Genomic DNA, 22,091 nt, shown 5'->3' on the forward strand with positions numbered 1-22,091 from the left:
CTGTCTTTACTCAATGGCTGTATGATGTATAGATATTTCTTGTCTCCAGACCTATTTGCATCCAGTTTGCTTTTTATTACTTCCGGGGCCAGCCATAACGGCCCGTCAGGGTCCTCACACCCCCATGCAGCTTCATCCGATCGCCACCAGACGCCTCCCTCCTCCTCCTCCTCCTCCTCCTCTCTTTGAAGCGAAGCACCGCCTCTGACCAGGTTACGGGGCGGGGCCTGGGCGCGCGGAGCCGGGACGCAGGCAGAGCGTCTCTCAACACAGCTGTGCTTCGTTCTTTGTCGGTCTCAGCTTTGCAGCGCTGCTCTATCCGGTAGAAGGATACAAAGAGAGGGACGGACAGCATGAAATAGAGCCTGAGCATGAGAGCGACGGGGGCAGCAGAGGGACACGAGAAACCGAACCGGACTACAGTCTAGTCCGGACGCGGATACTGTTTTCTCCGGACTGGATACGGAGCTCCGCCGATGTACGCACTGGATTTTAACCACCAAAGAGTGTCGAGACTGGGGGGAGAGGGGCGGACTTTATCGCGCAGGTAGGGTTTTGTTGTCTCGGTGTCAGAGAAATGCAGACAGGGTGTCCGTCTTTTCTTTAAAATCGGCTATGCGAAAGCCGGAACAAACTGCAGTGTGTCAGTGTTCGGGGCTTTAAAAACTCCCGCAGCCTCCAGCTCCGGGTCCGCCGGACAAGTGTCTCTGACGCGGGCGGAAAGCTGCTGTAGCGCCGCGGTGAAATAAAGCTCCGGGGTGCCCCGTTTATCTTTTGTCGCTGCTCCGCCGCAGTGCCTGTGTGTGTGTGTGTGTGTGTGTGTGTGTGTGTGTGTGTGTGTGTGTGTGTGTGTGTGTGTGTGTGTGTGTGTCCGCGACTGTAGCCTACGTGCAAACTTGCTCGGGCAGCGACGTGTAAGCGGCACGTAGACGGCAGTGGCCGCGTATCGGACTACTGCCATCAAAATATATCGTCCCGAGAGAGAGAGGTTTTGTTACAATGATGATTTTATCGCTCCTGCTCGGAGACGCAGCTGCAATTGCAGGCATGACGTTAGTGAAGAGACCGAAGCAAACCCACACTGACCAGGCCTATATACCCTTATTTTACACGATTAATCTGAGGCTGGTGACTCCGTGCACAAGTTCCCTTCAGCAGGATTAGGTCATATTTTTCCGCTTCAGTTGCTGCAAGGAGCGGCGTGAAGCCTTTTCTCCTTCCCTGACGAGAATCGGTGTAACAGGCTTCTCCTGTAATGTGGGCTTATCGTCTAATGTGCCTGTGTCAGCAGATCATTATGGTGGCTGCGTTATTCCTGTTTCATCTGTGGGGTCATTGTGGGAGCAGGCCAGCCTGTAGTTGTTGTCAAAGAGGTTAAACAGGTTTCGTTTCAGCACAGAGCGGGGCTTTTCTTTCCAGGAAAGGAAAGATGAGTTTTCACAGTTATTTTTATGGCGTAATTGCTCGTCCGCGCAACCTATTAATATGCGCTTATATGCGCCAGGATGACTTCACCGTGGAAACTAAGATTATAGGATTACAGGTGTTAACTTTGATGACTACCTCTTTCTTTCTCTCTTTCTCTTTCTCTCAGGACTGTCGGGGTTTAGGAGGTGATCATGGATAAAACTTTGCACATTCTCCAGAAATCCGCAGACGGTGTACCGACCGGGATCTCGCTGGATGTGAGCTTAAACATGGACGAAGCGGAAGATTTCACGGAGCAGCAGATCGTGGGGCTCCCGGACAAAATACCTCTGGTGAAACCTTATTTCAAGAAGAAGCAGAGGAAATTGGACGCAAAATGCCTCCACCGCGCCCTGGAGGATCCTATTCTGACCACTTTGCTGAGTACAGACACGCTGGTCTCCGGGGATGGGGTGTTTGTTCCCCGGAACCAGCCGGGCCGGACTCCGGGCACCCTGTGCGCAGCGGCCGTGGTGAAACAGAACTGTATAGGCCAGGTGTGTCTCAAAGACCCGGGAGCTGCTGACGATGCCACCGCTGGTCCCGGGTTGATGACCCGGGACGCTGATGTGGAAATAGCCGATACTACTGCGGAGCTGGAGGAGACCGAGCGGCGAGGGAAGAGACCCAAGATCACAGATCCTACCCCCGACAGCCGCTGCTTTCAGCCGAAACCTGGCCTCAGGGCGGCCGGCAGCACAGTGACAATAACTCCCCCCAGCAGGGATATACCTCCCATAGTTGCACCACAGGCTCCTCACCAGGAGGGGCGCATCAAAAGCAATGACCTCATAACCTCTGGGTCTAAAAACCTCCCGGGCAAAGACTGCACCGGCAGCCAGGACCCCCATCCCCTCATCCTGCAGCCCGACAAAAGAGTGCTGTTTCAGGATAAAAGTGAAGAGGCCTCTCTGGACCTGGTTTTTGAGCTGCTCACCCAGCTCCAGTATCACACGCACCAGTCAGACTCAGTAGACATCTGTGTGGATTTCCTCCAAGGACAGTGTGTTTATGGCAATGACTGTGCCCACCACCACACCGTCCTGCCCTACCACTGGCAGATCCGCAGGAGCAGTAGTCAGACGTGGCAGAGCATAGCGGACGACTCCCAGGAACAGCTGGAGAGATTGTACTGCAACCCGGACAATGAGCAAGTCAGGCTCAAGTTTCAGTAAGTATCTCTATAGTGTTGCCTGTAACCTGCAGGCTGTCAACCTGTAATGTGTATACTGTGTGTCCTCTGAGTAGATACGGGATCCTGCTGTGAGGGGAAGCAGCAACACAGTGTTTCTGTTTTGTGTCTGAACTCTTTTCAGTTCAATCAATTCAGAACAGGAACTGAAACCGTAATTCGCACACTTGAGGAGAAATGATCGTTTCCAACCATCTGTTTATTGTGGACGCCTAAATGTTATTTGTAAAGATCTTGAAATGAAAATTGCAGAAGGGTTTGAAAATTCGGACAGAAATCCTCTCACTGGATCGATAAAGTTGCAGCACATTGCACCCACAGCAGTCTGTTAAAAGGCCGCCGTGTGGTGAACTGATAGGTGCATTGTTGCCGTGTCACAGGTAGCTATGAATTAACAAATATTTGACATTGTGACATGGCAACAATGGTGCAGTAAGCTGATAGGCTGCTTGTCGACAATAAGCACGTCTGCTTTGGTGTGTTGGAAACAGTAGAGATCAGCCCGAGCTTCCTCTTTGGTTTCACTACCGGTGACAAACCGAAGGCTCTGACTCTACAGCTGTTCTGTGCATGTGTGACTGATGGGCTGCAGCCACGTGAATGTGCCTGTGTGAGAGTTACTTTCAGCGTTCTTAATGCAGCAAACCTGCCTTATTAATGCATATGCAAAAGTGTGTGTGTGTGTGTGTGTGTGTGTGTGTGTGTGTGTGTGTGTGTGTGTGTGTGTGTGTTTGTTTTGGCCTTCAGCTCCCGTCAAGTTGGCGTGTATCATATCAGCTATTGGCTCTTGTGTAGACATGGCACTCCATCTCCCAACCCTGATAATGGTTATCTAGTTCCTCCATTTACCTGCTCCCAAACTCACCCTGTGATTGGCTGGAGCCCCAAACCAGACTTCACAGCACTCATTGCAGAAAGCTGTGAACTTCTATGACCCTCAGTTGCCGTGTGCGGTCACTGACACAGACGCACTTGGCAGCTTCTCTCCTTCCCTCGGTCATAGACATGCACACCACTGTGTACACACACACGCACACACACACTGCTTGGCACGCAGATGCTCGCACGAATCGGCTGCACATAGAAGCTCAGTGGCTTGCAGTGCTCACACGCACGCCTTTCAGCAGACAGAGATAAACCTCTCTTTCACTCTCTCACACACCCACATAGATACACACACACATGCAAGCACTTGGCAAGCCCCAGTGGGGTGACATAAAGGAGCATGCACCGCTTCCTGTGAAACTGTACGGTATGCAGGCATATTCACACACACACTTGCACACAATGAGCACTTCTACATCCACTGACCCCATTCGGAACACAGCTTGCTTGTCATTTAGTCTGTTTATATTCTCATTTACTATATTTACTCCTGCCTTGAACTCCAGTCTCGTCCCTTGATAATCCCAGTATCCCATGGTTCTGGTGTCTGGCATATTTTTCCGATTTTTAATGGTTATTTTTATTAACGATTTTGCTGAATGTTTTCTTGATTGTTCGATCTGTAACATTCTTTTAAAGCTCACTGTGGCGTCTTCAAACATCTTGCTTTGTCCAGACCCCAAAGGTGTTCAGTTTACCATCACATAAATGAAAGAAAAGTCACGCTCGAGAAGCTGGAAGTAGACGATGTTTAGCATCTGTGGCTCAGTTGATTATCAAAATACATGCAGACACAGAAAGCAGCCGTTGTCAGGCAGTTAAATTGTTGTATTGTATCAAAATTAGCCAACACGCTGATAGTCATTGTTTGAGGATTGTGTTGACACATCTTTAATCAGTTGATCAAACTGAAAAGTTGTAAAATATCACGTTTTAACTATATTATGTTAACTCCAAGTATGATCTCATAATGTGTTAATTAACACCTGTGAACACCGTCTTAGTCACCAGAGCTGTCAACCATGTCCACCCCCCCCTCCCCGTAACATCACCAGTTCGTTCATGATTAACTAACCCTTGGAGCGACCATGTGTGTTTCTCTTTGTTTATGTCTGTGTGGACAGTACACACACACTCACACAGGTTTTGTGTGTGTGTGCAGGGATTTGTATGCGTCCGTGTGTTTGCCCTGTTGACTCATGTTTTCAACTGAAACTCTATGCAAAGTGCATATTGCTCCACAAACAGGATATGCACCTGGTGGTGTCAACCCAAATTCTTCAGAGGCCTTTTGAGTGTGTTCACGCTCTCACACAGTCAGACAGGACCATCTGGCTCACTTCACTGAAACTCCAGTAGAAACTAGAAACGCCACAATAACTGCACCAGTGTGTTTGACATATATTTCTTGTCATTGCAGTGATAATGATGATTTTTTTTAAAAGTCGCCTGTAAGGTGTGCGGCTGTGAAATCCATTCTCTTCATGCGCATTCTTTCCCCTAATCCTCCCCGTTGCTTCTTCTGGAGCGACGTTCTTGTCGCCTTTCAACACAAAACAGTGCGTTAAAAGTTTTTCTAACCCTGACCCTAAAAACAGGTTTGACTGTTTGAAAACGGTAGAGTGAAAACATAATGTCAAACATTTCACGTGACGTAAAACGTTTTCATTCCTGAAATACACAACACCTCTGGCAGGTCTGTAGGTTTATCCATCCACAGGAAGTAAACACAGGCTAATTCCTGGTTTAAAAAAAGGTTTTTTTTTGTATTGTTTCCGTCTTCTCGTCCTGTGTTTATTCACACCCCAGAGCTGAAATGGGAGGCTGACCTGCCTCTCATGGATGTGAACGTTATGAAACTGTTTCAGAGACATGTTGACGCTGGCTATGCTCAGTATTGGTTCTGGGCCTCTTAAGAGCCGAGCATCCTCTCAGGTGATGAGAAACTCAGTAAACTGTGGAGCTTTCACACTGCTCTGGCCATTCAGCGCTCCGTTCGCTCATTTACTCAACGCTTTGTGTTGCGCTGGGTGTGTGTGGAGAGCTCTTTTGATACTTCCTTTGGAGACGCAGTCCAGCCTGCCTTTTCATGCACACACACACACACATACACAGGGCGAAGGCATCACCGTGGTTACCATAGCCAAATGATAACATCGTTAGTGATCTAAAGAGCAGCAGATGACTTAACAAGCTCTACTGTCGGTATGGCAACTCAGGCCTGTTTTGCCTTCTGCCGTGTGTGTGTGTGTGTGTGTGTGTGTGTGTGTGTGTGTGTGTGTGTGTGTGTGTGTGTGTGTGTGTGTGTGTGTGTGTGTGTGTGTGTGTGTGTGTGTGTGTGTGTGTGTGTGTGTGTGTGTGTGTGTGTGCGCGTGCAGAAGAGAGGGAGTGGACGGCATTTTTGTGTGCCTGTATCTGATTATGTCCTGTGCAGCCTATTGTAATACGTATGTATGAGTGTGTGTTCTGTGCTGAGCTTTTCCCATGTGTGTAGGATCCATAGCACAGGTTAATCCCATCCATATGATAAGCAGGAATGGAAGTCGGACTAATCCGCCTTAGTCATGAACTCAGCAGTAAGGAGGAATGTGGCCGTCATCGCTTCTAAAAGTTATACTGTGATAATCTTCAGCTGTGCAGTTGCTTGCTAACAGATTTATGCCGTGCTGTTGAGTGTGTGTGTGTGTGTGTGTGAGAGAGAGAAAATATGGATTACATGATGTTTGTTATTTACACAAAAACACAAATTCTGAACCAAAGCTCCCATAATCAGACCAATTTCCTCTAATACATGTGCAAGGGCCGACTTTTGACTTGAAAAACATCTTAGATTTTTGCGTAACCATGACATGACACACATTTTTCGTGTGTGTGTGAGAGAGTCTCTTTTGTCAGCCAGGTGTTAAAAGCCTTGCTTGTCATTAACTGACATAAAGAGTCACCGGGCACATAGGGCAGAGCGACCTGACACCAAGGCGTGTGTGTGCGTGTGTGTCACGGGGGATTCCACTCATTGTGTCATGAATGAAAGAAAATCAACGATGGTTGGGCTATGAGAGCTTGTTTGCATGTGGTGATTGTGCGTGTGTGTGTGAAGGTGTGAGGTAGTGTCAAGACAATCAGTAAGTGTGCTCGCCACTTTGTGTTTATGTGTGTGTGTGTGTGTGGCTATAACGTGTCAGACAGCCCATGCCATGAATCAGTGGGCTGAGGTCTGGGCATCCTTATTACTCAGAGTCTGCCTTTATCTCTCCATCTTTTTTCCGCCTCTTCCTCCTTTATCTCTGCAATCGCTCCTCCGTCTCCAGTTGTCTACGTTTCCTTTTCTCACCTGTCTTTAACTCCATTTCTCTCCCTCTCTCTCTCCCTCTTTGGATCTCTTTTTTCATTCCTCAATTGTCCTTTGAGGTTTGAAAGAGGTGTGAGAGATGTGGAAAACGTGTGTGTGCTTTGCCTCTTCACACAACCAGTATGCTTTGCCACCCTTTTTTTTGTGCCCTTTTCTCATCAGCTCTTCTCGTTTTCAAGTGTCACTACGTGTTATTTTTAATCTCAGGCTCATTTATCCCGTTTCTTTTTTCACGCTTTGTATGCTGGGAAGAGTTTTAAAATTTCAAAGAGAGGTTTAAAGGACTCGGCGAGAGGGCGCCCTGAACTACGAGCTTAATGATCCGCTGTAGAGGAGGACAGAGACGCATTCTAACAGGAACAATCCAGGACATGCAGCAGACGACAGAGAACATTTCTTCCTGTTCTCTACGTGTGAGCGTGTGTGTGTGTGGTTGGCTTAATGTCATTCACAGGCCTCGTCGACCAAAAAACAGAAATCAAATGAAGCACATTTGAACAGATAACTGCAAAGTGAATAGCGTTAGGAAATAACACAAACCCGTGACATCAAGGTGGTGTGTGAGTGTGTGTGAAAGAAGCCTTCGTCAGCAGATTTGGTTGACTGGCTGACTTATCAAGGCGTGACTGGGCGAAGATTGCGCGCGTGTGCGTGAATCTGTCGAAAGTATGCGTGTGCCCGTGTTATTCTTTTTCCTAGCCTGTGACGTTCACAGTAGCATGACTGATGCTGGTATGCGGGTCCTTGTGTGTGCAGCCGTGAGAAAGTTCAAAGTTGTGTGTGTGTGTGTGTGTGTGTGTGTATGGGTGTGCGCTAAAGGCAGTGTTGGGGATTAAGAGCCATTTTGACAGTGCACTGAGTTTTCTTAACCTTTATTTATCCAGGGAAAGGTTCTGCTGAACACGCTTTCAGCTCTTTTCCAGCGACACCGGGCTCACACATTCACACCTGGGAGCCGAACAGAGGAGCTTTGGTGCACTTTCAGCACCACGTGCTTTGCTCAAGGGCCTTCCTCTGTCACCTTTAGCATACAAACACCCCTCCCTAATCAGCAGTTGGAAGTCTTTTTTCCTGGAAATTAAAACACGGTGCTTCAAATCTGCTCAGATTTGCATTTTCAGTTGCCTTTCGTGCGCACAAACTTGGAGTGGCCCGACATTGCAAGTGTGGTCTTGAAAGCGTCGACCTCGCCAGGGTGGGCGTGCCTCGAGTCTCTTTCCAGTTTTTTGATTGGCCTCCACGTTGAAAGCACCGAATCTCAGTGCACTTAATTTAACCAGCGGAATTTTATTTATAGAACAGCACAAACTAGTCTGGGAGCGAGGGAGGGGAAAGGACTCTGTGAAATCACTGACTGACCTCTCTGGAGATCTGTCTTCAACTGAGTGTGTGTGAGAGAGAGAGACCGATGTAATCAGTGAGGTGGGGAGGCAGTCTGTAAATGCAACAATGTTTGCTCTGCTTCCTCATAATAAAACCTGATTATATGTGTGCGTGTGGGCCAGAGTCACTGTTGAGTTCACACACAGATATCCAGAAGCTCTCGTCATCATAACACGCAGCTGCAGGCAGAAAGTGTTCTGTACTTAGAGACAGTAAAAGAAAGAAAGAGGCGCAGGTGCATCCGCAGTACTTTCTTTTTCAGACAGAAAGTACAGAGAACAGAGGTGTGCGGAGAGACGTAAAGAAGCAGTGAAAACTGGAACAGAGCTGAGAGATCACAGAACAAAGTGAGGAAAAATTAACCAGAGGCTGACCAGAGATGAACTAAAGAAAGTGCTGTTTTCACACTTGATTTGTTTTCTGCTGCCGTCATCCTTTTCTTCTCTGTTGCTCTGTTCTATCTCTGCCTCTAATATTCAGATTGAATTCTGGGTCTCTCTTTAATGAAATGGGAACGCACTTTTACAGCACTTGAGCGTCTGAACGCGGTTCAGAAAGCAGCAACTTGTGGACATCTGCGTCCACCTTGACTTTCTGGTAGTCGGGTGATCTGATAATGAGTGACTCATCCTGAGTTGCTGTTTTGTTTCTGCATGTGCTTGCTGAATGAATTCCTATTTCACTTCCTCTTACAGAGATGCAGTCACCCCATGACTGAGCAGAAACACTGACCGTAAATACAGTGTAGAGAATTAGCATTTGTATCTGCGTGCACACACTGTATGTTTTTGGAAACGACTCAGCAGCACCTTCCCCACCGAAACCGATGCGTGTGCGCATGTGCCTGTAACCCCAGTGACCAGTAATTGCACTGATAGCAGATGAAACTGAATACTTGATGTGAGGGTTTCACTTCTCCAGGCTGTTCGACTAATAACGCATCAAGTCCACACACTCGGTGTGTTTTAAACGGGAAACATCTAAAGGCTGTAATTCATGTGCTTAATTTAGAACAAACCTGAGGCAGAACACAACCTCTGCTTTACACACACACACACACACACACACACACACACACACACACACACACACACACACATTTCCAGGCAGACGCACACTCACCGATGTCTAACCTTTGACATTACATCCAATTAGTTTCCCAGCAAAAATCAATGAGCCCATTAACACTGAGGCCGTGTGTGTTTTGCCTGTGTGACTGTCCTGCAAAATTTGCACGCCCCTCTGTGTGTATGTCTACATACGTGTGTGTGTGTGTGTGTCTGCCTGCCTGCCTGCCTGCCTGCCTGCCTGCCTGCCTGCCTGCCTGCCTGCCTGCCTGCCTGCCTCTTTGTCTGTCTGCCGTCCATGGCATAGCGTGCCAGTGTATGATGCCCACATGTATGTGAGTGGTATGTCTGACCCAGAAAGGATTTGCCAGAGGCCCTATGGAGAACTAATGTAGACAGACTGATGCACACACACACACACACACACACACACACACACACACACACACACACACACACACACACACACACACACAACTGGGTTTTGACCCACACTTGTCGAGACAGAGAGGGGTTAAAGGTTGTATGCACAATAAGATTATGCTTTTCCACCATTTATCTGAGCAGATGCTAACTCTTCTCTACGAAGTATCAAAAAATATGCAGAGATTTGCTCATTCACTTTCTTGCTGGCAGTTACACCAGAAGACTGATACCACTCTCATGTCTGTATGCTAAATATGAAGCTACGAGCTGGTTAGCTTAGCTGTGTATAAAGAGTGGACACATGGGCTAACTGCTAGCCTCACTCTGTCCAGAGGCAACAATAAGTTCACTGAAGTTCACTGAGCAACATATGATATTATGAACACAATATAAGCTAAGATAGCCAGCTAAGCTAACAGCTGCTGGCACTAGCTTCATATTTACATGAGACATGAGGGTGGTATCAGTCTTCTCATCTAACCAGGCAAGGAGGCAAATTTCTCACTATGCTACATATTGAAAGAGCATATTCCTCTCGACAGAATCTCTTTGATTCAGGTCTGTTTTAGCTTCTGGGGAGCTGTTGTTAAAGTAAGATTGGCATGAATCATTACGGTGACGTTCTTGTTTTCAGCGTGTCTAAATATAATGTTTTTGATCACGTAAGCCTTGTTGGTTTCTATTCTCTGCATGTTTGCATGTGGCATGTAAGTCACGTCGTTGCTGTCATCCTGTGTGACTCATTCTGAGCGAGCGATTAGAGGTTTGGTCGTCTTCCTCCTGGGCACTCGGGTTAAATTAGGGTTTAATCAGCAGCCACATGACCAGACATGTGGCTGCAACCATTTAACAAGGTCACCGTGCCACAGCCACATGTTAGCTAACCGTGTGAGTGCGTAGTATCTTTTCATGCGACTGCAACAGTTGGTCATTATTTTTACAATGATTTGAACTTTGCGTTTCAGGGGCCGAGTGTTTTCCCTAGACTTCGGGGCGATGCGAGTGTGTGACCTGGAGTTTGACCGAGTCCGGCGACTGACCACCCCCGCCAGCCCGCTACCCATGCCCGCAACAAACCCAAACCCCAACCCCAGCTGTCACACAGTGTGGAAGTACTACTGCAGAGACAACTTTGGCTGGAGGGAATACTCCGAGGTGAGTGTGTTTATGTGTGTGCGCTTGTTTGCGTGCGCGCTCTGTGAACATGAGGCCAGACGCATTAACTCTGCCCACAACGATCGATTGTCTAGCCGCTGTGATGGGATCAATTTAGCCACACATACATGCACATATACACACCTAAACAGCCCTTGTGACACCGCAGTCCCCAGCCAATTGCAATTTATTTCACCAAATCAGTAAAGATTGACTTTCTTCTACCGGGTGAGGTTGTGAACTCATTATCAAATTATCTGTTTGTTATCTGAACATTGCGCCAACTCTCCCGTCCTCCTTCCTCTGTTGAATGAAAATGCAGAACAGTCCAACCATATAAAATGGTCCAGTCTAAACTCTTCTTCTTGTCTTTGTCCACCTCTTCCTTCCACAGCCTGTGGTGAAGCTCATAGAGGAGGCGAGTCTGAGGGGTCTCAAGGAGGTGCGGTTCATTACGCTCCAGAACCAGTATATCCTCAACATCAGGGAGGGTTTCCAGCAGAACGCCGTCTTTGGGTTTAGACGTCAGATCAAGAAGCGACCCATGTTCATGTCCTCCGTGATGCTTACTCCCCACTTACAGTAAGTAAAGGCACATCTCCCCTACTCTTAGAATAAAGAGGCGAACATATTTAGAGGCCTCGCCTGGATGTTACCGACCAAGAGTTGTTTTTGTAGTTTTACCGGCGTGGCTCTAGGGATGGCAGAGTTGATCTGGTTCGCTACTGGTCAATTATTTAAAGGATTGCAATTAGATTCTATCGAGACATCCATGTCCCCCTCAGGATGAATTGTAGTAACTTTGGTGATCCTCTTGACTTTTGATCCTCTTCAAAGTCAAAGCCTCAGCTACAGTTTGTGCTGTGCTAATTAGCAAATCTTAGCATGCCACCGTTGTTGTTGTGAGCTTGTTAACATGCTGGCGCTAGACTGGAGCTGCTTGTTTCTGCCTTGTCACATTGAGGATGAACTGACTACCAAGCTAATTTTCAAACACGCTCAGTGTCGTCCATGTTAAGCTATTTGGGTGCTAAAGTGTATCGTTTCTTACCAGTGTATTATCCTCTATGAAGGATGACAAGACCTTCTGATAAGCATTCGGCTTCACAATTGCTGCTAATTAATAGTAAGGCACGTGTCAGGGGCAGTCAGTCAGTTAAGACGTAGAGGTCATTCCCTTGATTGATAGTCTCTTTGTCTCTATTCTCTATCTGTCACTCCTCCCCCTTGTTCCCATGGTACTCTTTGGCAGAGCCTCATGGATCGTTTAGCACTCACATCTCAACCTTGTTAGAGAACATTTTGTATTTTGGATATGAAGCCACATTGACTATTGGAACAAAGTTCACGATTTTACATAAAGTGCCCAGCAACACATGCACAGTAATACACACACGCAACGCTGGCTCTTCAGTGTGTGATACACTGTCCGCCTGTGGCTGTCTGTGTTCTACGAGCATCCTCGTGCCTTTTTGGAGACTGGCAGGCACACAGAGGTCAGTACACGATGTCGATGTCACAGTCAGGGCTGAATACTCAAAAGCCCCAGAAGAACACATCACCTTTAATCAGTTCCAGTGCTGTTGCGCATTGGCAGCCTGAGCTGAACATATTAAAACTTTTCGGCAATTTGGGCAGGATTACTGGGACACAGGAACCGTCCTGTGCAGGGGGAAGCAGGCCTGAACCAGACAGACGCAAAATGAGATAATGACGCAAATGAGAACAGATGAGACAGAAAATAATCAATCCAGCAAGCCCCCACAGTTCAAGAAATATGCACTGAAGTGATTCAGATTGGCCTTAAAACGCACTTTTCTCACAACTATGAAATCTGTCCACTTCTTTCAAGAGGATATAAGCTGATTTCAGGAATTTCCATCTCTCAGCTGCCATTTTCTTTCAAGCAGTGAAGTGATCCAACCCGCTGCACTTGCCACAGTGATATCCCTGAAACAAGTGATACCAGATTGGAAACAAGCGGAGTCATCTCACCCCATTTGCAGAATGTTTCACTTCCTTTGCCGAACAGGCTGCTGTCGCGGTGTCCTGCCAGTGTCCCACACAGAGCGAACGCTAGCACGAGCTGTTCCCAGACGGGGGCTTGACAGAGAAGAGTGGACAAAATGGAGAGCAGGAGCCGGAGGAAGGGGAGAGAAAATTAGATGTAGGAAGCAGGAGACAGAGAGGGAACGAGGGTGAAGTAGACAGCAAGTCAGAGAGTGAGACAGCGAGCTCAGCGAGGGGAAGTGAGAGAGGTCCAAATGGTTTCCAGACTGGGTGCACAGCAGAGCGGAGCTGGTGAGTGAAAGAGTGTGAAATGTGACTGCGGGGAGCTGGAATTTGGATTGAGGGATTTGTTCCCAGGACTTTTTCATCTGTTTGTTGTGTGTGCCTCAATTAATCAGTTCGTGGGGAGAAAAAATTTGGATTGTACAGTTACGATATGAGGAGAGCAGGCAGCATACACACTTTTTTTTTAGTCACATTTTGTCCTTGTTTTTTCATTTTTTTCCCTCAGGGGAGTGGATGCAAGTCGACGCACTGTCCTCCCAAGTGACTAAAACAAGTGTGCGTGTATCGGGAACAATCTGTGCTAGGCTTAGAGGTTGAGGTCATTAGCTTGATTGGCACTCTCTCCTCTTCCCTCCCCACCCCCCTCCCTCTGTCACCTCTCCCTCTGTCACCTCTCCCTCTGTCCTGATGAAGTTATTTTCAGTCATCTCCTCCCTCCCTTATTATCTGTCCCAATCGTTCTCCTTTTCGCTCCTTCTCCCCTCAACTCCATCACTCTCTTGTTATCTGTCCCTTTTCATTTCACACTTGTTTTCTGCAGCAGGCTGCCTGTGATCTCTTCAAAGCACACAGGGAATAGAGACATTGATTGCGGGAAGAGATCGAGAGAGGAGTGACAAGATAAGAGAGAGAGAGAGAGAGAGAGAGAAAAGAGATGAGGAAAAAAAAAACGTCGCACTGACTCAGAGTCACACTGATCACAGGCTCTTGACAACACACACATACACACACATACACATGCACATGCACACTCTCTCATGCCTGATAGGGCTAACAGCATTTACACTTACAGAGCGATAACTTGACAGCCAAACCACTGTTATTGACTCAAATGCCAGACACAATAGTTTTTTTTTGGCACTTTTGTGACAGTTTCGCAATTGGCATTTTTACCCTTCCCTCTCCCTCGCTGTCGTTCCCGTCTCTCCCTCACTCTGCCTCCCTGTTGTCTTGTTTGGTGTCTGGGTTTAATTTTCACGTGGCCCCGCTGTTTTGTTTGGTCGCTGACGGCTGGCGGCTGCTGTGGAGCTGCTCCGCTCCGCAGCGCTCTGATGTCATTGTTGACAGTTGGTGGGATAGGAGTTTGGAAGCGCAGGCGCTTCGGCTCATCACGGCGGTTTTGTTTTACGTTGGGATGCAGCTTTGAGTGGAAACACATGGGAATGAGAGCTGGAGGAAGGAAGAGAGATAGGTGGCATGCTGTGATGTATGGCTTGTGGTTGGCACCTTCGTTCTCTTTATTATAAAGCTCCTGCTATAACTGTGCTGTGCTGCAGATCTCAGCCTGAGTTGTTCTGACTGCTGAGGCTCTGGTTTAAGCTGCAAGTCAGCTGATGCTCAGAGATTCATGTTTAAAGGCCTATAAGAACAAGTGGGTTATAAACTACAAAACACTGCATGTGGTCACAGTGTCTGTTTATTATTTCTTTATCTTTTGAGAAATTTTCCCTATATATAGAGTTATTTTTATGTCAGTGATGAACATATAAGCTGATAATAAGGTGCTTTATCTTACTTTTTGGCAAAATATGCAGTGAACATCTTCAGTGTGGTGTGGAACAAAAGGAAATGCATTGTCAGTAGTGTCTCATTTCATCAGATTTCCTAATAATTTCCTGAAAGGTTGCCTGGAAAGAACTATGTAATGTTACAAATTAGAGAGAAAGTAAAAACAAACATGTAAGACAGTTATTTGTTAGTTGTGTTTCACAAAGAGCTTGATGATTGACCTGAATAAACACTGATTCGTTATTATAACATAATTTGACATGTATGCACGTTTGGCTGTTGAGCAGCGTCTTCTGGGCTTGAGTCATTTACACCAGCAAGTTAAAAGGAAGCGTATGTGACACTTCCAATTAATTAGGACATCCAGGCAGTTGTTTGTCTCCATTTTAATTAGCACTACATTAAATAGTTCCTTCCAGGAACTTCCTTTGAATTCACAGTTACATCTCATTTCCTGTCTGGGAAATTATAGGAAACTATGGGAGCAATAAAATAAAGCATTAGCACATTTAGGTAAAAGAAAGTACACAAGCTACACAGCTGTAAGGAAGAGGTTGCGAGTGCACGTATACACTGTGCTTTTTTATACGCAGTATATGTACTTTATGAGTGTGTATGTCTGCACATGTATTTGATCGACTGGCTTGTTTAAAGTTTATAAATTTTATGATGTAAAGTATAATTGTACCATTTTCTCTTTCTCTGTAGGACTTTGGGCGGCCTCTCGTCATCTCCCCTCCCCTGCTCCTCCTCCTCTTCCTCCTCCTCCTCCTCATCCATGGATCTCTCAACGTCGCATCCCCTCTCGCCGACGACCACCAACCCGCCCAGCCTTTTCCCGGAAACGTGGTTGCCTATGACTATGAGCCAGGACTTCCTGCAGGTGCCTGTCTCACGTGAAGACCGTAGCTACCGGACGGTGTACAGCCTTTTCCACAAGACGGTGTCGGAGACCAAGTTCAGGATCATCAAGATCCAGCGCGTGCAGAACCCCTTCCTGTGGGAGAAGTACAAGAGGTGAGCCGAGGAGATATCATCTGTCGATCTCACCTCAAATTCACCAGGCGCTGCAGCACCCGTGACACTATACAGCGGCCATGTTTGAGCGTCTTCATCTCTTTCATGCATTCTTCACTGAACATGCTATGTGCTGCAGCTGCGGCACAAGACTTTGACGCATTTGTGGTTGTTTTATCGAACGAAACTCTGCTGAGCTGCTCAAGTGATCACCAGCTACTGTGTCATGAGAGTAGTATGATTTTAGGGGATTTAGTGTTAGTCTGATCTGAATCTGTTTTCTCAGTCGAGAGATGTGACCACACTCGGAGACCTGTTTAGAACAGAAATAAGTCTTCCATATCGATGTTTATGTAACGTTATGAGCCTAAAGTTGAACCAATATGTTAGTGCAGTGTGGTTCCTGTTGTCTCAGATTATTTGGTTCCTCTTTTGTCCTAGTTTCACATATTTTGCTGAATGTGCCGTTAACCGTCTTACCGCATCTGCATTTCTGTTGTGGAACTCAAGAATATTTCAGAAGACACAGATGCATATTTACTTGCAGATAGAAACGCGGACAAGAGCGCTTCTTAACAAAAACACAGAGCGGGTGAGAAACAACAGGAGAAGAGGAAAGGGAAAAAAAAAAGAGAGAAAGAAAATAGGGCAAATGGGACCAGCTGTGTGGGTAGGCAGTGGTGTGTGAACTCGTAGGCTGGAGAGATGTTTGGTGACGAGGATGTTCCTTTCACCAACACAATGGGTAACCGCTGCGGTTAGAGCCAAGCAGGTCCTGTCAGCTGTCAGTTAAACTCTCCCACACTGACTGGTACCGCAAGGTTTCACAATGACTGACAGTGCGTGTTTGTGTGTGTGTGTGTTTGTGTGTGTCGCTGACTCTGAAAGCAATGCCCCCTCTGAATGTCAGTTGATTTCCTTTTCCCACACTCGGGTCGTGACAGGGAAACCTTAACTACTTGTTTGCGTGTCTGCATGTGGGGCAGGAAGTCGAGCAGCTTCATCTTAACATTTTGGACGAAATCGTTCGGTTGGAAATTTGAGCGTGCGTGCGTGGGCATGCTTGGATGCGTGCCGTGAGCGGTGTGTGTCAGGTCACAGGCTGGGAGGTCATGCCCGGGTCACAGCCTTTCTGTCTCTGAAAGGCTTTCGCCTCTGCATGCTCGATTGATCCGCTCAGGCCATCAAATGAGCGGTGTGTGTGTGTGTGTGTGTGTGTGTAGATCGAGAAGGCGGATTAGGCCCGATGTTCTTTCCCGGCTTTAGAGCAAACAAGGCTGTGATCACAACTTTCGAATAGAGGTAGCTGGACCGCTCCTGCTGTTTACTAATTCATCACCTGAGAGATGATCTGTCTTTGTGCATCAGCCCATTTACATAAAGAGTGAGAACGAGGGTTTTTTCTTTGTTTCTAGACGTTATTTTATTCGATTTTGTCCAGTTAAAACTAAGAAATAATAAGCTCTTACACAGCCATCAACAAATCTCACCCTCTGCTTGTCTCCGGTCCAACAGGAAGAAGGAGTACATGTCGCGGCGTATGTCGGAGATGGACCGGCTGCTGAGCGAACGCCACCTCTTCCACGGCACCTCGGCTGACGTGGTGGAGGGCATCTGCAAGCACAACTTCGACCCCCGGGTCTGCGGCAAACACGCCACCATGTTCGGCCAGGGCTCCTACTTTGCCCGCAAGGCTGTCTACTCCCACAACTTCTCCAAGCGCTCGCCCAAAGGAGTCCACTGCATGTTCCTGGCCAAGGTCCTCACTGGCAGGTGTGTGTGGGCGCTGCCGTTAACAAGCTGAGAGTGGAATGTTTTTTGTGTCTGTGGATGGGATTTTTCACGGCTCTCTTGCCTTCAACACAGCAAAAAAGGCACTTAATTAGGCGTTGGTGATGAAGTGTTTTATGCAGTATTGTTATAAATCTGAATGTAGTGCATTTTTAGAACGTTCAGTTTTGAAACCAGAAGGGAAATGATCTGTTTTGGCTAATCCGTGAATTAAAATTTGAAAAACCAAGATGCAAAGTCCTATAAATGCAGTAAGGATGCTTCCCTCTCGCCTCCTGTGTGACATAAGCTGTTTAATTCCTCTTTGTTTAGCAAGGAAACCATACTTTGGTTTGATGTGTTACGTGGAGGTGACATAGCTTGGCATATACTAAATTGAGGCTTTATTGGGGGTTACATGTTTAGTGTCCTTAAGTGAGCTGATGGTGCGTCCCTCCAGCTTAAACGTCACCCCTCTTTGACTCCATCTCGCTCTTTTAATTCAACGTCCAGAACACATGAACATTCATTTGGATCATGGAAATCTTGAGGTTCTTTTCCATAAACCATCATTCAGTCTTGCTGTGCATCACACTCCTCCCATTCCTTAAACTGTCAAGTCAAATCTAGAGCCACGCATGTAAAACAGCTGATTTGGCTGAACACATCATACATCAGCAGCTTTGTTATGCTGCAGCAGATACTCTGTGGTGTGCCCAGAGGATGGCGTGGTGGTTTGGAAAGACACCACATATTATCCTCCCCCCCAGACGCCAAACCTGGGTTCAATCTGCTCTCCAGACCTGAGCAGGGATAGAGACCAACTTAAGAAGTTATCTGTAACGGTGTGGTTGCCTCGCCTGGCTGAAACCATATGTGACTCTCAGCAGCGTCTCTGCCCACCACCTTTGTCTGTAGCTGAAGATGTTCTTATTTTCATATGTTTTATTGATGACCCCAGAGGAAGGGGAACAAAGATTGATGGATCATTGGTCTTTTGGGCTTGGCATGAATATTTAAGAGAGGAAAAACAAACTGCGTACAATGCACCGGCTCATTTCATATACATACAGCACACTCATTTCATGCACTCACAGCGTGTGCTTTTATTATTTAAGGTGCCCTGAACCCACACAGGAGCAGCATGCATGCCATCATTAAATTTAGACGAGCCTTCGTTAAGATGCTAAATTATTCCTCTGTAACTGAATGGGAATGTATTAGCAGCTTTTTCCTACTGTAAGTAGTCCCAACCGCACAACTGACCATGTCTCTGTCCTCTGTTTATGCAGGTTTACTGTAGGAAATCCCTCCATGCGGCGACCTCCGCCCATCAACCCTCGTGACCCCTCCAGTGACCTTTTTGACTCCTGTGTGGACAACTGGGTGGACCCCCAGATCTATGTCATCTTCAACGACGACCAGAGCTACCCTTACTTTATCATTCACTACGAGGAGGTACCCAGCACTGTCGCTGTCTAAGCCCTGGATCAGACCTGGATCCGTCTGTATTTGCACATACTTACTCATAGTTTGTTATAGTCTGTGGAGGTGCGAGATGGGTGGAGTTTTCCACTTCAGATGGAAAGGCACAGAAGTTTCATGATGACTGTTGCTTTAACCAGCTCTATTGGAATCACTTTGTTAGACTAAACTTCATCCATCTGCTGCTCTGAACAGGTTAAAACAGTCTGAGACATGTTTGCAAATGCTCAGAGATTTAGGTCTGCAGTCGACTGGGTCCAACTGGACTGGACTGCAGCAAGAAAGCAAAGGACAACACCTGTTTGATGCGGTGTTCAGAGGTGGACGATCACTGACGACAGCTGTGACCACAACAGACTTGACTGGACTCATACAATGCTTTGTTATCTAGTACAAACAGGAGCCTCGTGGTGATCACGGGACACAAGAGGATTTTATCGACCTTATTGATCTGGAGCAGATGCTGGGAAAAACCAAACCTAGTCCTCCTCTGATTTTGACGTAGTCGTCTGGCTGTACATGAACTCAGTTCCACATCAGGACAAATGCTCTAGTAGACAATTAGCGTCCTGCCAGTACTGTGAATAACCAACTGGCCGTATTATTCTGAGGAAGCAGCAACCAACCAACCAGACGCTTCCGTATGGCGACACTGACCCCCATCGTTCTCTTACTAAAATCATAGTGAGTGTTTACCCAGCCTTCGGCCCATGCATATTTTTTTTTCCAAGTCTATGTGCTGCGTGTTTGAATCTTTTAATTTAGTGGACATGAATCTTGTGGCCTCTTCAAACAGACATTGGACATGAGTTTCAGTGGGACTTCTACAAACGGACATCCACATATTGTAAACCTCCAGGCAGAGGTTTCACTTGAAGCCAGTGCCGTTCCCGGTTGGCGTTTTTGCCTTCGCGCCCACCGCTTTAGTTCCTCGCAGGGGATTGAAGAGTGTACAGTTTCACGGTGAGACTCTGCGCTGCAGCTGCGGTGGCGGCGCTGTAGCGTTTTGACAACAAAACCCCTGAAACTCATCTCTCTTGGACCGCTCTCTCTCTTGGAGACAGTAGACTTGTTTTATTGAAACAAACTGTACAGACGTTCTCTTTGTTTATATTTGAACTGTGTGCCTTTTGTTCATAAAAATTTTATTTATGTTAGTTTAATGTAACATTGATTAAATAAAGAATCTAAAAGAAAAAAAAGAGTAATTGGTGAACTTTTACTTCATTCAAATCATGTTGCTTAGTAATATCATGCTAACAGTGTTTTGCTAACCTCCCTCCTAGATGTTCCTGTAAACATCAGACCGATCAATAGTCATCATAGGCTCTCAGAGTGGGAGGTTTTATGGGTCACAGCAATAGAGACTTTGTTATAAGCTAATTTAGAGAACGCATAAAAGCATCTTTGTAATCTCACTTGTGAATCTAAACGCCAAAAGTTTCTGAAAAGAGTTCAGTAATAGTTTGACATTTTGGGAAATGTTCTCATTTGCTTTCTTGCCAGTAGTTGGAAGAGGAGATTGACACCATTCTCGTGTCTGAGTGGTGAAGCTGGAGACAGCAGATGGCACATTTTTGGGGAGTTCCACTATTTTCGGTTGGCAAACAACCAGACCAGTAATTAGTCACATCCAAGAAACACTGAAACTCTCTGTAACAATCAAACAGGATAAGAATGAATGAATTAGTGAGCTTCAGAGGTGGTTGTTGGTGCATCTGTTGACAGACAGATAGTCTTTATGCTAAGCTAAGCAAACTGGCTGCAGCTACATGCTTACCACACAGACTTGAGTGATATCAGTCCTCTCGTAACTCTTGGAAGGACAGCAAAAAAGTATTTACTGAAACGTCAAACAATTGTTAGGAAGAACTCCTGGCCAAAATGATATGCAGTGAGCGGTATTTAGTATAACTGTCAGCCATATGCTGTTGGTCTGAATAAGCTGGTCTCAATAAGAGCTATGTGATATTTCACAGTCAGCGATTTTGGGGCGGGTTTTTCTTCTTCTGATTATTTGTTCTTGTCTCGGTCCGGGACTTGTGGTATTAAAAATCAGAAAGGAATTCTCCCATGCTCACCCCTCCCTCTGTCTGCCACCCCCCATCCCCAGCAGTGTATTATCTGAGTGCCATGTCTAATGCGGTCCAGAGGGAGGCTGGCGGAGGTAGCCGTCTGTCCCAGCCCAGAGACAGCTCATATGGGGCACAGCAGAGAAACTCCAGCCCTCCTCCTGCAGCTCAGTCACTTCTCATTTCTCGTCCTATCTTTCTCCTCATCTCTTATCTTTCTCCGCCTGATCCTTTTATCTCACCATCCTTTCTCTCAGTCTGGCATGTTCTTGTTGGAGGTTTTATTTGTTTCCATAGTCATAGCTACCACTGAGGACAAGGAGGTCATGTTCCCACTATTTATTAACTGTATTCTCTTTATGTGAATTGAGAGGTTAATGGAATCGTTTGACATTTTGGTGAGAGATTAGAGGAGCGATGCCACTCTCATGTATATAAGCGAAATGTGAAGCCACATCCATAGCCAGTTAGCTTAGCTTAGCACAAGAACTGGAAGCAGGTGGAAACAGCTAGCTTGGCTCTGTCCAAAGGTACCTACCAGTACCTCTAAAGCTCACTAATTACAATTGTTATATGTAATTTGTTGAATTTGTCCAAGAAGTTGGACTTCCTGGAGTGACAGTGACAGTGATGACAAGTCTCCTGGAAGAAGTAGTTCCAGCTCATGACCTGAACTCTTGTTGACCCGTTCCTTTAACACATGGTGATTATTTTCTACTCTGACTCCAGTATTTGCAGAGTCTAAATGTTTAAGTTGGACTTCTTTCAGACCAACAAAATGATAAATAAATAAAGTCTTTTAGAATTTTACTTTAAAACAACATTAGATGCTGCCTCGTGTTTGGGACTAACGTTAACAGAAGGCATAATTTAACAGTTTACTAAACAAAAACAAAATAAAATACGGATAAAACCAAATCATGAAAAAATGGTCTTCGTGTTGGTTTCTGCTGTGTGTGAGTGACTCATGACCTCGTAATCTAAATTCCTGACTCGTTTCTTTCGAAACCATTCACTTG

General features: G+C 46.3%; 1 protein-coding gene across 1 annotated transcript; it reads left to right on the forward strand.

Moving 5' to 3' along the window:
• Positions 1 to 259: 259 nt before the first annotated feature.
• Positions 260 to 20,204, forward strand: tiparp (TCDD-inducible poly(ADP-ribose) polymerase). Its single transcript, XM_070970234.1, has 7 exons — positions 260 to 547; positions 1,595 to 2,638; positions 10,735 to 10,924; positions 11,319 to 11,506; positions 15,437 to 15,745; positions 17,261 to 17,518; positions 18,808 to 20,204. Exons 2-7 carry the CDS (start codon positions 1,620 to 1,622, stop codon positions 18,995 to 18,997), a joined length of 2,154 nt encoding a protein of 717 aa, XP_070826335.1. The 5' UTR covers positions 260 to 547; positions 1,595 to 1,619; the 3' UTR covers positions 18,998 to 20,204.
• Positions 20,205 to 22,091: the final 1,887 nt, after the last annotated feature.

The sequence above is a fragment of the Chaetodon trifascialis genome, chromosome 9 (genome assembly GCF_039877785.1).
Source record: "Chaetodon trifascialis isolate fChaTrf1 chromosome 9, fChaTrf1.hap1, whole genome shotgun sequence".
Classification (NCBI taxonomy): Eukaryota; Metazoa; Chordata; class Actinopteri; order Chaetodontiformes; family Chaetodontidae; genus Chaetodon; species Chaetodon trifascialis.

What these genes read in the sequence shown, in the direction of transcription:
- tiparp (XM_070970234.1), top strand. Translation starts at nt 1,620, where the DNA reads ATGGATAAAACTTTGCACATTCTCCAGAAATCCGCAGACGGTGTACCG. An exon ending in ATGCTTACTCCCCACTTACA is followed by an intron (nt 11,507 to 15,436) that starts GTAAGTAAAGGC and finishes CTTTCTCTGTAG; the next exon opens with GACTTTGGGCGGCCTCTCGT. An exon ending in CTGTGGGAGAAGTACAAGAG is followed by an intron (nt 15,746 to 17,260) that starts GTGAGCCGAGGA and finishes CCGGTCCAACAG; the next exon opens with GAAGAAGGAGTACATGTCGC.